The sequence below is a fragment of the Vigna unguiculata genome, chromosome 6 (assembly GCF_037176805.1).
Source record: "Vigna unguiculata cultivar grain cowpea cultivar isolate G323 ecotype 2 chromosome 6, ASM3717680v1, whole genome shotgun sequence".
Taxonomy (NCBI): Eukaryota; Viridiplantae; Streptophyta; class Magnoliopsida; order Fabales; family Fabaceae; genus Vigna; species Vigna unguiculata.
The window spans coordinates 32,915,034-32,928,939 of NC_140797.1; the positions used below are offsets into that span (position 1 = coordinate 32,915,034).

At 34.8% G+C, this 13,906-nt stretch overlaps 1 protein-coding gene across 1 annotated transcript; it reads right to left on the reverse strand.

Annotated features, from left to right (window-relative positions):
- Positions 1-4,403: 4,403 nt before the first annotated feature.
- LOC114186538 (uncharacterized) lies at positions 4,404-10,599 on the reverse strand. Its single transcript, XM_028074473.2, has 9 exons — positions 10,044-10,599; positions 9,504-9,555; positions 9,233-9,311; positions 9,073-9,118; positions 8,885-8,983; positions 7,072-7,140; positions 6,643-6,976; positions 6,360-6,505; positions 4,404-6,260 (listed from the first exon to the last, which is right to left on the reverse strand). Exons 1-9 carry the CDS (start codon positions 10,425-10,427, stop codon positions 4,935-4,937), a joined length of 2,535 nt encoding a protein of 844 aa, XP_027930274.1. The 5' UTR covers positions 10,428-10,599; the 3' UTR covers positions 4,404-4,934.
- Between the last annotated feature and the right edge of the window lie 3,307 nt (positions 10,600-13,906).

Below are 13,906 nucleotides of genomic sequence, written 5' to 3' on the forward strand. Positions count from 1 at the left end.
AGTTAGTAATTAAGCTTAATTACAACTTGTATGTAAATCTTAAAATAATTTTTTAGAATTTATACATCAAATCACTCTACCTAAATATAAAAAACTTGAGTATTTTGGTGAGTTGTAAAAAATTAAATAAGTTGAATAGTTAAGCGAAGTGATTTGATATATAAATTATAAAAAATTATTTTAACATGTATATATGAGTTTTAATTGAGCTTAATTACTATTTCGATCTCAAATTAAAAGACATTAGATTTTTTAGAAAATAAATGACTAAATTAAATAAAATATTATAAGAGGATCAAATTAAATATATTTTAAAAATTGAAGAATTAAATTAAATCAAAAAATAATAAAAACACGAAAATGAACCAAAGTAGCGGATTAAATCACAAATTAAGCCAAAAACATCATCACCTTTCTTTTTTTCTCAAAATCACGGCTTAAAGTGTAAGTTTTTTGTTTAGTTTCTGAAAGTTGTAACTACAGTTAAGAGGTTAAGAGGTTTAGTGGTTAAATAGAAGGGAAGAGAGAAAAAGGTTGTGGGTTTGATCATGTTGTTAACAATTTAATTTAGAAGGGAAAGGTTGGTTTTGTTGGTTTAGTAAGGAGAGTGGAAGACTCTACATCCTGTTCTTCATTTTTCCATCTTTTTTTTATTCGCATTGCATTCATATGTTTTTGTTAACCATTGACTCTAATATCACTTGTCAGGTTTTACAGAGGGGGTTTCACTGGGGAGAACAACACCAATGAGATCTGAGCCTAACCACATAAGACATTGACACCACTCTCAACCCAAAACCTTAAGGCAATGGGTTTATGGGTCTTGATTCTTATATAGTGTTCTACTTACTCATCTCTGATCAATGTGGGACTTAGATTCACACTTGGATTCCTAACAGTTTTGTCATTATGAATTTAGGTGCTGGATGATTCTACTAAGCAAGCTGGTGAGTGTGGCCCAAAGATGTAGCAAGGTTTTTTTATTTTCCTTTAAGGCTGCAAATGATTTAAAAACTTTTTTCGTTAACAAGAACTAACATTTGTGGATCAAGAAGTAAAAAAGATGTAATTAGTCCTATTTAGAATTGTACCGTATGGCCTATCGACATCTCCGGCCAGATCATCGGTCAGGCGGTCTAAGGATAAGTGGCCGAAAGCCACTCGTTACAAGCGGACGATCATCGGTTAGACTCACACTTGGATTCCTAACAGTTTTGTCATTATGAATTTAGGTGCTGCATGATTCTACTTCGCAAGCTGGTGAGTGTGGCCCAAAGATGTATCAAGGTTTTTTTATTTTCCTTTAAGGCTGCAAATGATTTAAAAACTTTTTTCGTTAACAAGAACTAACATTTGTAGATCAAGAAGTAAAAAAGATGTAATTAGTCCTATTTAGAATTGTACCGTATGGCCTATCGACATCTCCGGCCAGATCATCGGTCAGGCGGTCTAAGGATAAGTGGCCGAAAGTCACTCGTTACAAACGGACGATCCCTTGGGTTGTTGATGTGGCAATTTTTTCGAAGTGATTTAAGGGAGCTCGCAACCGAACGGCCTTCGTCGTTCATTCTAGTGAAATTTTGTCATCCTAACATAATTATGGAGACCTCCATGAGAACGCACGGCTCTTCGATCAGGCAACTGCACCAAAACTAAATCAGTAAGCTAAAAGTAAATTAAAATAATACAAGTCAGTAATCAAATTTAAAAAGTAATTGAGTCATGATTAAGAAAACCCTAATCACGGACCCATGTCAAAAACTATAAAATAGGAGCCCAAGGTAAGTTGGTGAGGACTTTTACTTCACATTTATTACAGCATTAATTGTGCTTACCCAAACTGACTTAAGCATCAGAGCCTTGTCTGGTCCACCGAAAGGACAGAAGGAGGACGAATGGAAGACTGAGTGAGGAGAACAAACAGTGGAAGCTACTACGAGAAGAGGACAAACAAATTGAATGTTAGAGATAAATGCTTAGTCCCTATATCCGAAACAAGAACACAAAAAATTTAAATCTTTTTCATTAACAAAAACTAACGACTAACATTTATAAATAAAAAATGTAAGTAGTATTAATTAGATTAGGTTTTTTATAGAAGTTTTTGTTATATAAAATTTTCAATCTCATATATTTCTTAATTTGTAAGTGTCTAATAAGCATTTCTAGCCTTATGTTTCAAATTTTCAATTAAAATTTCGATTCTTAATTTGTTCTTGAATTTACATCGATTGTTTTGATTGTTTTCAGTTGTAGACTTATTCTACCATTGCTCTTCATTTTTCCACTTCACTGTTCCATGTTTTTTATTCACATTGCATTGATATATTTAATCGTTCTGAGTTTAGGTGTTACTTTCAATGGAAGACTCTGCTTTTGAAGGTAAGTGTGGTCCAAGAATGTATCAAGGTCTTTGGACCCTGCTTAAGACTGCAAAAGATTTAAAAAAAAATTCCCCACTAACATAAATTAACAACTAATAATTGTTGATAAAAGAAAGAGAAGTAATTTTAAGATTTGAAGAGAAATTTCATCTATAAACTGAATTTTATTATTCAAAACAAGAAATAGCATGACGCATAGACTTTCATTAGAATGAAAATGAAGAAAACAAGTACTCAAAGACTCTGGAAGGATTAGTCCTTGAATCCCATAAAAATTAGTCTTTATAGGCTAGTTTTGTAGTTTCGGTGCATACCAACAGTACACAAAGCAAGACGTGTTCTCACTGTTGACACTGACAGATTGTGCAATCTTTGACCCTTATTATAATGCTTTTCATATTCTACTTCTCTTCCACTACCTACCTCAAAAAAATGTGTTGATCTCATGTTATAGGTATCATAGCACCAAGAATCAAAAACAACCAAGCCACTAAGCTCTTTTTTTCTTTCTTGTAGCTTCAATATTCAAGCTTCATCCATCAGTTCATGGCTTTATCTCTCTTCTCCTGTTGCCGTTTCTCATCAGATTCCTCACAGTCCAAAGAGTTCATATGCCATGGTGATGTTTGCAGGCTCAGAGATAGAGATAGGAAGAAGTACCAAGCTATAACATCCAAGAGAAAGTAATAGCAAAGGTGTTATGCAAAAAATTAATTCAGTTTGTAAAGTTCATTTATTAACATTTTTTATAACTTTTTTTCAAAATTATCTTAATATTGAGATTTCATTTGCTCAATATTTTTTCATCAAATTAATTCACTCATCATCGTTTAAATTTATTTTTATAAAAATTAAGGCTTAAATACGTTTATAATCACAAATAACTGTTTTTTTGTCTTAAAAATAATGACTTTTTTCCTAATATTTTCATTTTTTATGTTATTTCTTCTGATTTAAAAGTGGGTTAGATAAGACTTTGAACCATTAAACAAAGCAATTTAAATATCTTATTGAAACAACAAAAAAATAATTAAAAACAAAAAAAAAGATTAAAAAAATATAAAGACTTGAACCAAACTTGGTGATCTATTAGCGTTGAAAATATATTTAAATCAAATAATAAAATCATACATTAGACCATTTTTAACACATCTGATAAAAGAAAATCAACACCTTTTTTTTTTCAAAATATTGCAAAATAGGCACCCGAAACAATAATTAATTTAGTTTTATATAAAAATATAAAAAAAATGTATATTTAGAAAATGGCACTACATGCTTCAGGAGTATGCCATGAGTTGTCGTTTGAACATTTTTAACGTGGCATTGATTCCAGTAGTTGGAGTCTAGGAGCATATATGTTGCTGAAGCATCCCATCATTTCAAGATCTGATAGATCTTGCCCTGACCATTTGGATCACCAAGAGTCTAAAAAGTTGCCCCAAATTTTGTGGCTGGCAAGTTCAATCTCTGCATTGTTGACCATTACTTTACATATCCCAAAAGTTAGATGAGCAACGTTATTTTTCAAATTTGGCTTTGCAGTATTAAACCAGTTGGCAAGCAATAAATAAAGGTAATCAACAGGAAAACTCTTCAATACCTTGGAGCTAGAACCATTCATGGTTGTCATCCTCAAACATCTTGTGCTGCTTCCCTGTAAGGCAGAACCAATTTGGTATGTGAGATTATCCAAATTTGTTGCTGCTAGCTGCCATTAAAGTGCCTTGAACCCTTAGAACCACCATTTAGGTTTCTGCTGTTTGGTTTCATTAAACTAATAATTGCTTCAGCGTGTCATACTCAACCTGAGTTAAGGGGAGATGAGAAATTGATATACTAATTCTATTCTCGAATCAGTAATCTGCAATTTTCTTTTTGCACTCCTACATACTTCTTTTTGTGTGCAGGTGATTAGGACGGGCAGATAAGAATAATTGACTGCCGTTTCAAAAAAATACCTTGTCAGGGAGAACAAGTCTTTGCAAAGGGGCTGAATTGAGTTGACATGCAAAGAAAAAGACGCAAGCAATCCTTTTCCATTAGTAACATGTAAATCTCATGTACAAAATAATAGCATAATTAAGAAGTGATGCCCTACCACGAATTCGGATACACAAGTAGTCATCACAAGAAACGAAATATCCAGGCAATCAAATATAATCAAATTGTAAACAATATACATACAAGGCATCAGGACTATATTTTGCCTGCAACCGATATAATCAGTCAACATGCAGACCTTTTTTTCCACAGCTTCAACCCTAGGTTAACGGAAACGTGTTGCATTGATTTGGCAATCCTCGTCTGGAAATGATGATAGTAAGTCCTTGAGTTATTTCTGTTAAATCCAGTCTCCTGCACTATCAAAATCATTTTGAGTCAGGCTAACTTGTGCTAAATCCAATCCGGGTAGAGTTTGGCATTTTCACATATAATATGCAAGCCTTTTAAGGATCAAATTCCACATCCGTGACAGGAGCTGCAATAAAAATTCCTTGACCAGTCCAATTCAATTGGAAACATCCATACCAAGACAGCAATGCCTTATCATAGTTGCAAAGCCAGGTCTGGTTGCTGTGAGTCAACAAGGACACCAGAAGATTGTTTTGCAGGTGACCCTGGAGGTTGAAAACCAATATTCAAATCAGGGGGAAAGGTTTCCTGTTTCTGTCTTGACTGGCTACGAGGACTGAGTCCTCGCCAAGGGGACTGCATCTGAAATCTAGATTGGTCAGCAGAAGCCAACTGAGGGAAAACCATAGGCCGGTTGGGAAATTGTGAAACAGTGCCTGTGTGACTAGATTGAGGAGCAAGTGCTTGAAATGGTTGGAAAGGCATTCCAGCAGAGGGAAACTCCCCTCTAATTCTTGAAATATGCTGATGGAACTCTCTTGTGGAGTTGTACAAAGAATCTGCAGATATCTGACTTTTGGGTGAATTAGAATTATCTGGACCTTGTTTAAACCCTCCAGCCCCAACAGACATCCATGCACGGGCAGCAGCTGCTGAAGCATTGCCTAAGTCGTCTCTCTGCCCGGATGGACCCGATAGTGTCACTGGTGGAGTATCAACAACCGAATGATTGGAATTCTGTTGCTTTTGAGCCCTTTCAGCAAACATTCCCATCACATGAACTGGGTCACTAACACCCAGCTCCTTCCCATGGACAACAGGACCCTCCCTGCTTGATTGGTTTGATGTACTTTCAGGTGATGGACCAGTCACTTGTCTGTTCAAACTTGTATCTGTGACTTTTCCATTAGGCAACTCTCCACTAACATCTGGCTGCTTGAACATGTTCCTTGGCACCATCTCTCTGGGCTTGGACTCTGCTGCAGGAGTGTTACTAGTAAACTTTGCAACCAGGACATTGTTATTCTGCTTACTTGAGGATAAAGAATTCAACTCTTCTTGTTTCAAACCCTTCTTCTCGGGTTTGCCGATTTTCCTGGATTGGTTGTTCTGCTCCTGATTTAGGATGTTGGCCGGAGCACATAGCCTTTCTCCAGCAGAACCAAAGAAAGGTTTTCCTTCAACATCAGGCATCAAAGGATGTTTTCCGTCTAGCATCTGCCTATTTACAGGATGCTCAATGCTGGATTCCACATTCTTACAATTTTTGTCACCCTTTGGTAATTCAATAGTTGAATGCGACTTCATGGCCAAACTAGTTCCTTTATGGACCTCATTATTAACCATTAATATTGGGGTTGGAAGCTGTTCATACTCTCCAACCCAACCACGACCATATTTAAAGCCAGGTGGCAGAGCCTGCTGAATCCTGTGGGAAGCAATTTTCCAAGCAATAGGTCCAAGAGATGCACTAAATCGAGCCAAACTTCTAGCGTAGGAATACTCTGCATGAAGCCCAACCTGTATCCAAAAATTACAATTGTAACGTTATATGTTTTGACAATGAGAAAAAGAAAACGAACAATTCGAGAAAAATATTTCGTTGCTTATGATACATACAGCAACCAGCTGCTTCATTTCACTGTCAAAAGTCATAAAGATTGATTCTGAACGACCAATTGGTTGATTGGACATGTTATAAGATGCACGCCGACTTTCATCAAGCACAACGGACTTCCTTCCCCACTTGGAGTGAAGGCCCTTCCCTGAAAGAATAAAGCAACACAATCAAAATTATTAACTACATTTTGACATAAGAATTCTCCTTTAAAAGTATGTTCAGGAATAATAAAGACAACTGTAACAGGATAAAGATAATAGCATGATCTCTTTACTGAAATACCTGATAAAACGTCTTCAGCTTTCTCTTGATTTGCATCAATCCAGAAAGCATTTGCCTCCAAAATACCATCAATATTGCCAGGCCTCTCACATCTACCACCTTGCATCGGATGGGAAGTTGGCTGTAAATCTGCAATAGTAGCAAGAGTCGCTCCTGAACAGAAATCAGAGCCAACAGGTTCCAGTGAAGTACGTACTAAAGGCTTCTTCAGTTGCTTCTTAACCAAATAATTAGATCCTGCCTTTTGCTCTGATTTCTGCTCCATCTGAGACCGTTCAAAGCCAATCCTTAACTTCTCAAACTTCTTCCGTCCAAGTTCTTGTATTGATCGTGCCTGTGACAAATATAGGAGTCACACAGTAAGCAGAATAAAGCAATCATTGACGTAGAATTTGGGAGGGAAACACAGTGAAGCATCGAACTGTATACCTGTTTGTGGTATATAGTCTCCGCTGCATTGTATTGCATTGCGTTTGAGCAAATTAAAAATATATCACTCTGCATCCAACGATTCCATTCACAAGTCAGTGCAATTAGAGTATAACCTTGTCTACCAACTTTTACTCGATTATAAAGATAAAAATCAATGCACGGTTAAGATAATACTGGAGAGAAAAACATTTTGGACTTTCATCTCATATAGGGATCTATTTGCTTCTCACGCGTTTCTTGAATATCCAATCAAATCCATCATATATACCAATAAACTTTCAAGTCAAATCCACTATCTTTCCATTAAACCAAATCACTTCACTTTCTCTCCAAATACTCCAAATCAATCCTCCACTTGGAAATTTCCACAAAAAAATTTAATAATTATTTTTATAAATTTTTGGGAGGCCTAAAATGATTTTTATAATTTAATGCACTGGAATTAGTTTGCGAAGGGACCACGTCCCCCTCACCTGACTCTGTATCTACAAATTGTCATTACAAAAAAAAAGCCGCCCGAGTTTATCAGAGAGATAAACAACTTTAAGAAAAACAACTTCTCCTTCCCAGAATAAATTAAGCAAGAACCATTATCTCAGAGAAATCTTCAGCAACAGTTTCTAACTAAAAATAACATTGATGTATGTATACCAAAGATACTGCCTCAGTTTTCCTAGAAAAACAAGACTACCAATCCAACACCTAATGAGGCATTAGCATTTGCCATCTGAGAAATACCCATGAAGAACAGGAAGCCAGAAACAGAAACCACGTGCAAATATTACTTACTTCTTATACTTCTGACTAATGATAAAAAGGGAAGCAATAGACAACAAAATCAATAATTAGAGGGAGATGGTGTTATTGACAATATTAAACAACCCTTTTGTCCAGAAAAGGTCTAGGAAGAAACAGAGAATTTGTGCTCACAAGATAGTTTAAGCACGATCAAAATCAAATCATATGATGAGGATGAAATGTTTTGAAGTTCCACATCCGTGAGAGTTAAACTATAACATTAACACCAAGTGAGGGTGTGGTTAGAGTTAGACTATCACGATTCATTGCCAATCAAACAGGTACGAGTTAAACAAAAATAAAAAGATTTTCCTGCCTGCTCTGTGGATAGATCCTTCATTATTGCCCAAATCCAATTAATCAGCAGGTTGAAAGACATGTATCTCATGGGTATAAAACACAATCAAATAAACACCAAGTCTCATTCGATCCCATTCATATTATACTGCAACAATCATCACCCATTAAAACCCATCAAAAAGCACACGAGCAACAACTGTTTAGCATCATGCCATTTTCAGAATGTGTTAACAAAATACCGACATACTTCAGTTAACAATACAATAAACATGGGATGATGCACCAACGAATGAGAAATTAAAATATGCGGCCAATAGTTGCCTACTAAAATGATGCAATAACCATCCTTAAGCAACACTGTTACTACAGAAAGACCAGTTCAAAATTGAAAATATCCTGAATAAGTCAAGAAACTAGTCATTCCGAATGCTTTCCTTGCATGGTAAGCACTCCACATCGGCTGACTCTTGCTAACAACCCAACTATTTCACTGATAGTCTATACATCATTGATAATAGTCATCATTGCTGAATTCTTTATAGAAAAGACAGCAAGTTATGTTTTGCCTAAAGTATGTCAAGTTCAAACACCAACAAATAATATCTAGAAGAGCAGACACAATCAACATCAAAATCCAGTACCAAACAATTAAAAATTCAATACAAAACAGCAAACACCTCCAATCATGAGCAGCTGAAACATGTTTGCACACCTCAAATTGTTCTAAAGTAGTATAAGATCCAGCTGCCAACTTCTGCCTCACAGTGGCAAAGTCCATGGGATGGTCGATCACATCATGATAATCAGGTAGCTGCGAGTCAAAACAGAATTCGAACTTCCAAGTCAGGGGTGTCTTCGAAAAGCAAGATTACTAACTCACAGGAAGAAAATTTGACACACCTCTTCTGGATCAACAGGCTCCGCAAACACACCGTAAGTGTCCTTCCTGCAATCATCCAGACCCCGCAATAGTTCGAAGTCAGAAAACAAAAATAGTACCCAAAAACATACACCCCCACAAATCCCTCAAACACTGAAAAATGGAAAAGGAAACACATACTTCTGAAGCTTGTCAAGGATCAATTCCAGAGTCCTCTTATCAGGTAACGGAATCCCAGATTGAAGAATAACCGGAGTTCCTGACAGTAAAATAAAACAAAAACAAAAAAGGGCAAATTGATGAAAGCACACAAAGGACGATGCAGAAACAAAACCACTGATACCCTTTGAGCAGTCATCACTTTTTTCCTTTTCAATTATCCATATATATATAAAAACTAAAAAACCATACCCACAACCATAGCAAGTACCCCAATTAAAATCACACGAACCTGAAACAGAAATAGAGTGGAGCCCTTTCGATTCTACTTTTCTGCCCTTTACCTGTCATCATTAGAAACACACGCACACAATTAATAGCGTCCAAAGGCTAAATACTTCACTCATCACTTATATTTATAATAGAGAGTGCGACAGAGACACAAATAATAGACAGAGACAGCTATGTATATCTATATATAGAGAGAGAGAGCCTGTGGAGAGAGAAAGAGAGTATATATAGAGAGAGAGTTTATGTATATATAGAGAGATCAGATTCTGTGTTTTAGTTTTTTACAGTTGACTTGTTAGTTAATCTCTCTCTAGATTCCCACACGAACAGAGAGAAATTTAGAGAGAGAAATTGAGATAAATTCCATGGACCAATCGGTTATTACACCGAAGAAGAATCTCAGTGACACTAACACGAATTCTGCTGAAACGTCAAGATTGTTAGCGTTGACAATGTACTCGTGGCCGCATTTATCCGCAATTTCCAGTAACATCAAAGATCGCAACAAAAACGCAACCGCAATTTCAAAATAATGCATTACCACGCCATCTGCGTCTTCTTCTTGCTCTTCCTCTTGCTCATGTTCTTGCTCTTCCTCTTGTTCGTTTTCGTCGTCCTCGTAATCTTCCGCCGGCGTATCAGCGCAAGTGCGGCTTGGCGTCATGTCGTTTTCTTCTTCACGCTCTTCTTCGCCATCCTGGTTCAGCTTCGCCATGAGCTTGAGCTTCTTCTTCTCGCGCCTCCTCTCGTCCTCCTCGTCGTCTAGGTAGTCGCCATCGTAGTCGATGATGTTGTACCTCACGCTCCGGCGCCGGTGGCTTCGCCGGAGATCGGGCTGCGACGCGGCTGCCGGAGACTCACCGGAGCGGCGCGCCAGATCCGCCTTTGACGGCCGTCCCTTCTTCCTCCTTGCGATCTGAACCATCGCGCGCGCCCTTGGCTCCTTTCTCTCTAGAGACCCACTGCTCTCTCTCTCTAATCGGTTCGTTCTTTTTTCCGCCCTGTCTTTATCTCTCTAGAAACGCGTTCTTTTTTTCTCTCTCTTCCCTTGCTTCGTTAGTTCTCCCTTTCCGTGGAGTTTTCGAGGGGCACAGGTTTGGACTCTTTTGGAGACTCGTGTCCGAGGCTGAGCTTCTCACTTGCGAAGCTGAGGCTCGGGTGAGTGGGGCAGTACCTAATAATAAATGATGGCTCCTTCTTTCGTCTCAAGGGTCTGAACTCTGAAAACGGCGCTTAGTGCTGCCCGCTGCCCGGACGGCCCTGCGTGGCCCTTTTGCTTGCTGCCCGAATTTTCATCATTTCGTTTTTTTTTTTGTCTTTCAAGTTTCCACCTGAGCTTCCTCTCTCTCGTGACGCGTAAACCCCACGCGCACTTTTTTACTTTGTCTTTTTTTCAATGCCGAGGCTTTGGAGATTCTTTTAGAATAAAGTTTTGAAAGTATTTTTTAGTTTTTATAATAATGAGTAATGTATTGTGAAAAGAAAAAAAAGTGTTTTAGAATTAAATTGTTTTTAGTTCCTCCACTCCACCTGCAGTTAGGTGTTATCAATCTTATATAACACACCATCTTTTAACACATTTTTTTATTGATTAAGATTCTAATTTATATGTTTTTAATTGATAAAGTTATTATTAAATTATAAATTAATTAAAAATATAAAATAAAAAACATATGTATAAGTTCTAATAATTAATAAAATTTATGTTTTTAGATAAAAAAATATATTACTATATAATTATAATTTGTAGTGGTTTATTTATTTTTTTTTAAATGTTGCATATTAAACAAATCACTTTAATTAATTTAGTTGACATAATAAATATTAATTAGACTTATTCTTTAATTTTATAATTTTTTTCAATTTAAAATACAATTCCATTGAGTCTTTTTTTATAATCCTCACATTGTATAATGTTTATATATTATTTTATAATGAAATGGTAATGGCTTTAGTTTTGTGATGTTAAATATGTTTTAATTTGAGTTACTAAAAATTAAAAGGTAACCAATAAATATTAAAAATAGTGGTATAATGGATTGTCCGAGTAAAATTAAATTCAGCATATGAGGCCTAAAAAGAACTCATAAGAAAGTGTATTAACTGGGTTGTTGGAAAGGTGTTATAATCATGTTCCGAAGAAATATGCAGACTCGTTGATTAAGAACGAATTTGTTCAGGAATACAAAGTCAAAGATTCATTAATTTAGGAGTCGTTGAGCGAATCAAAAGTCACAAAGCTTATTAACTTTGTTATCATTGGTCGAGAATATTCTCATTGAGCAAATTATGGAAGAATTTTCCTCCCAGAGTTTCAGTGGTTCACTCACTAAGAAAGCCATTTGGTTGTTAGATGAGTGAGCTTTTGTGCACTTTTTGTCTAGCAAGAGGATAGTTTCACTGAGCAAGTGTATTATAAGTCTTTGATCTATTATAGATTTTGGATGTTTTGTGACTAATGTGAAGCATTATTCATGAAAAGGAATGATGTATGAAATTAAAATGTAAATTGTTGATACTAATCTAAGGAGGATGAATGGTTATTTATAATAATAGTGTATGTATTGGTATACGGATCCAGTTGAAAGTTATCATGACACTCTAATGACCGTCTAATTCTCAAGTAGAGAAGGATGGGACATGTGATGAGAAGAGCAGGAGGTCTTAATTTGGGAGTTTTACATTGGCCAAAGATGTTAACAGACTAATCTTTGTGTGTGGCAGGATGAAACCAATTGATAATGGTTCTGCGGAGCAGTAGAGACGTACACAAGTGCACAACTTACCATTATCTAATATCAATGCATGTTTTCAAATAATTGAGTCATTGTTGGGGTTTTTGTGTGAAATAGAATGATATTGATTCATGATTGACTATGTATCATTAATTGATTCTATTCTTTTATATGATTAAGTCTTTTGTACATTAGTTTATCCTTCCCATTAGATTTGTTTTGTCTTGTGTTTTATTCTTATTTATAATGATCACTTAATTGGTGTAAACAAATGAAGACGTTGTAGTTTAACCTCTTTAATGAGTGAATGATGTAGGTGTCTAGCTAATGTTTAGACTCCTTATGCATATACCTTCTTTTTGAAGAATTTCGGTCTCTTTAAAACATGAAAGAATTTCAATCTCTTTAAAATATCACGTATAAATTGTATTTCAGTTTAGTTTTTGGATAAGTTTAATATGACAATTACATTTTAATACTATAGGCTTTATTGATATTAAATATTTTGTTCAGTAATTATACTACTAAATGGGTTGTTATAATTAGGGAAGGCAACGGGGCGGGGTGGGGACGAGTTTCGCTATCCCATATCCATCCCCGCATAAAAAATTCATCCTTATCCTCATACCCAAACCCAACGGGTATCAAACTTTTTTCTCATCCCCATCCCCACCGGGTAACGGGTATAATCTCGTACCCATACCCGTACCCGTGTTCTAACTACTTCAATATTAATTTTTATAAAAGAAAAAAAATTACGGTAAAGAAAACATAATATTCTGAAATATTCAATATTAGGAGGATTTTCTTCGATGCCAAATACCTTAAAATAAATTATAATTATTTACATTTTATATTAGAATACCAAATAAAATTTCATGTGAACTAAAACATTTATTAAATTTGCAAACTACAACATTGATGAACTTAGTTGATAAAATTAAAAAATATTTCAAAAAAAATGTAAAAGGAAAACAAATATTCAAATTAAAATATATTTTAAATGTTCGTTTACTTCAATTTTTTAAATTCTAATGAATCCCTTTTTTATACACTAATAAAAGTTATAGTATATCACTTGATCAAAATGACACAAAGAACAAATAATAAACATAATAATAAAAGAAAAACAAATATTCAAATTAAAATATATTTTAAATGTTTGTTTACTTCAATTTTTTTAAATTATAATAAATCTCTTTTTTATACACTAATAAAAGTTATAATACATCACTTGATCAAAATGACACAAAGAACAAATAATAAACATAATAATAAAATTTTGACATAGATTTTGTATCTTTTGAACTTCAATATATGTTGGATAGTGACAAAAAAATATTCATAGCAATTACATTAAATTTTTATATTGTAGTAAATAAAAGTTATTTATACAATTAAAGTGAAAAAAATTACAGTATGATTAATAGTGAGTTATAAAATAACAAATAATTAGATAGAATATATCGAAATATTATTCTACATGGTGAAAATAAACAATAAATAAAAATATTAAAAAACTAACAAATGTGTGTTTTAGAAATAATTTGAGAGACTATCGAAAGAAACCGCACAAAGGAAATCAAATGTATAATTAAGGTATGATAAAATGAAAAATACCTTAGATAACTAATTATTAAATTACGTTTGAAGTGGTTAAAATTAAATA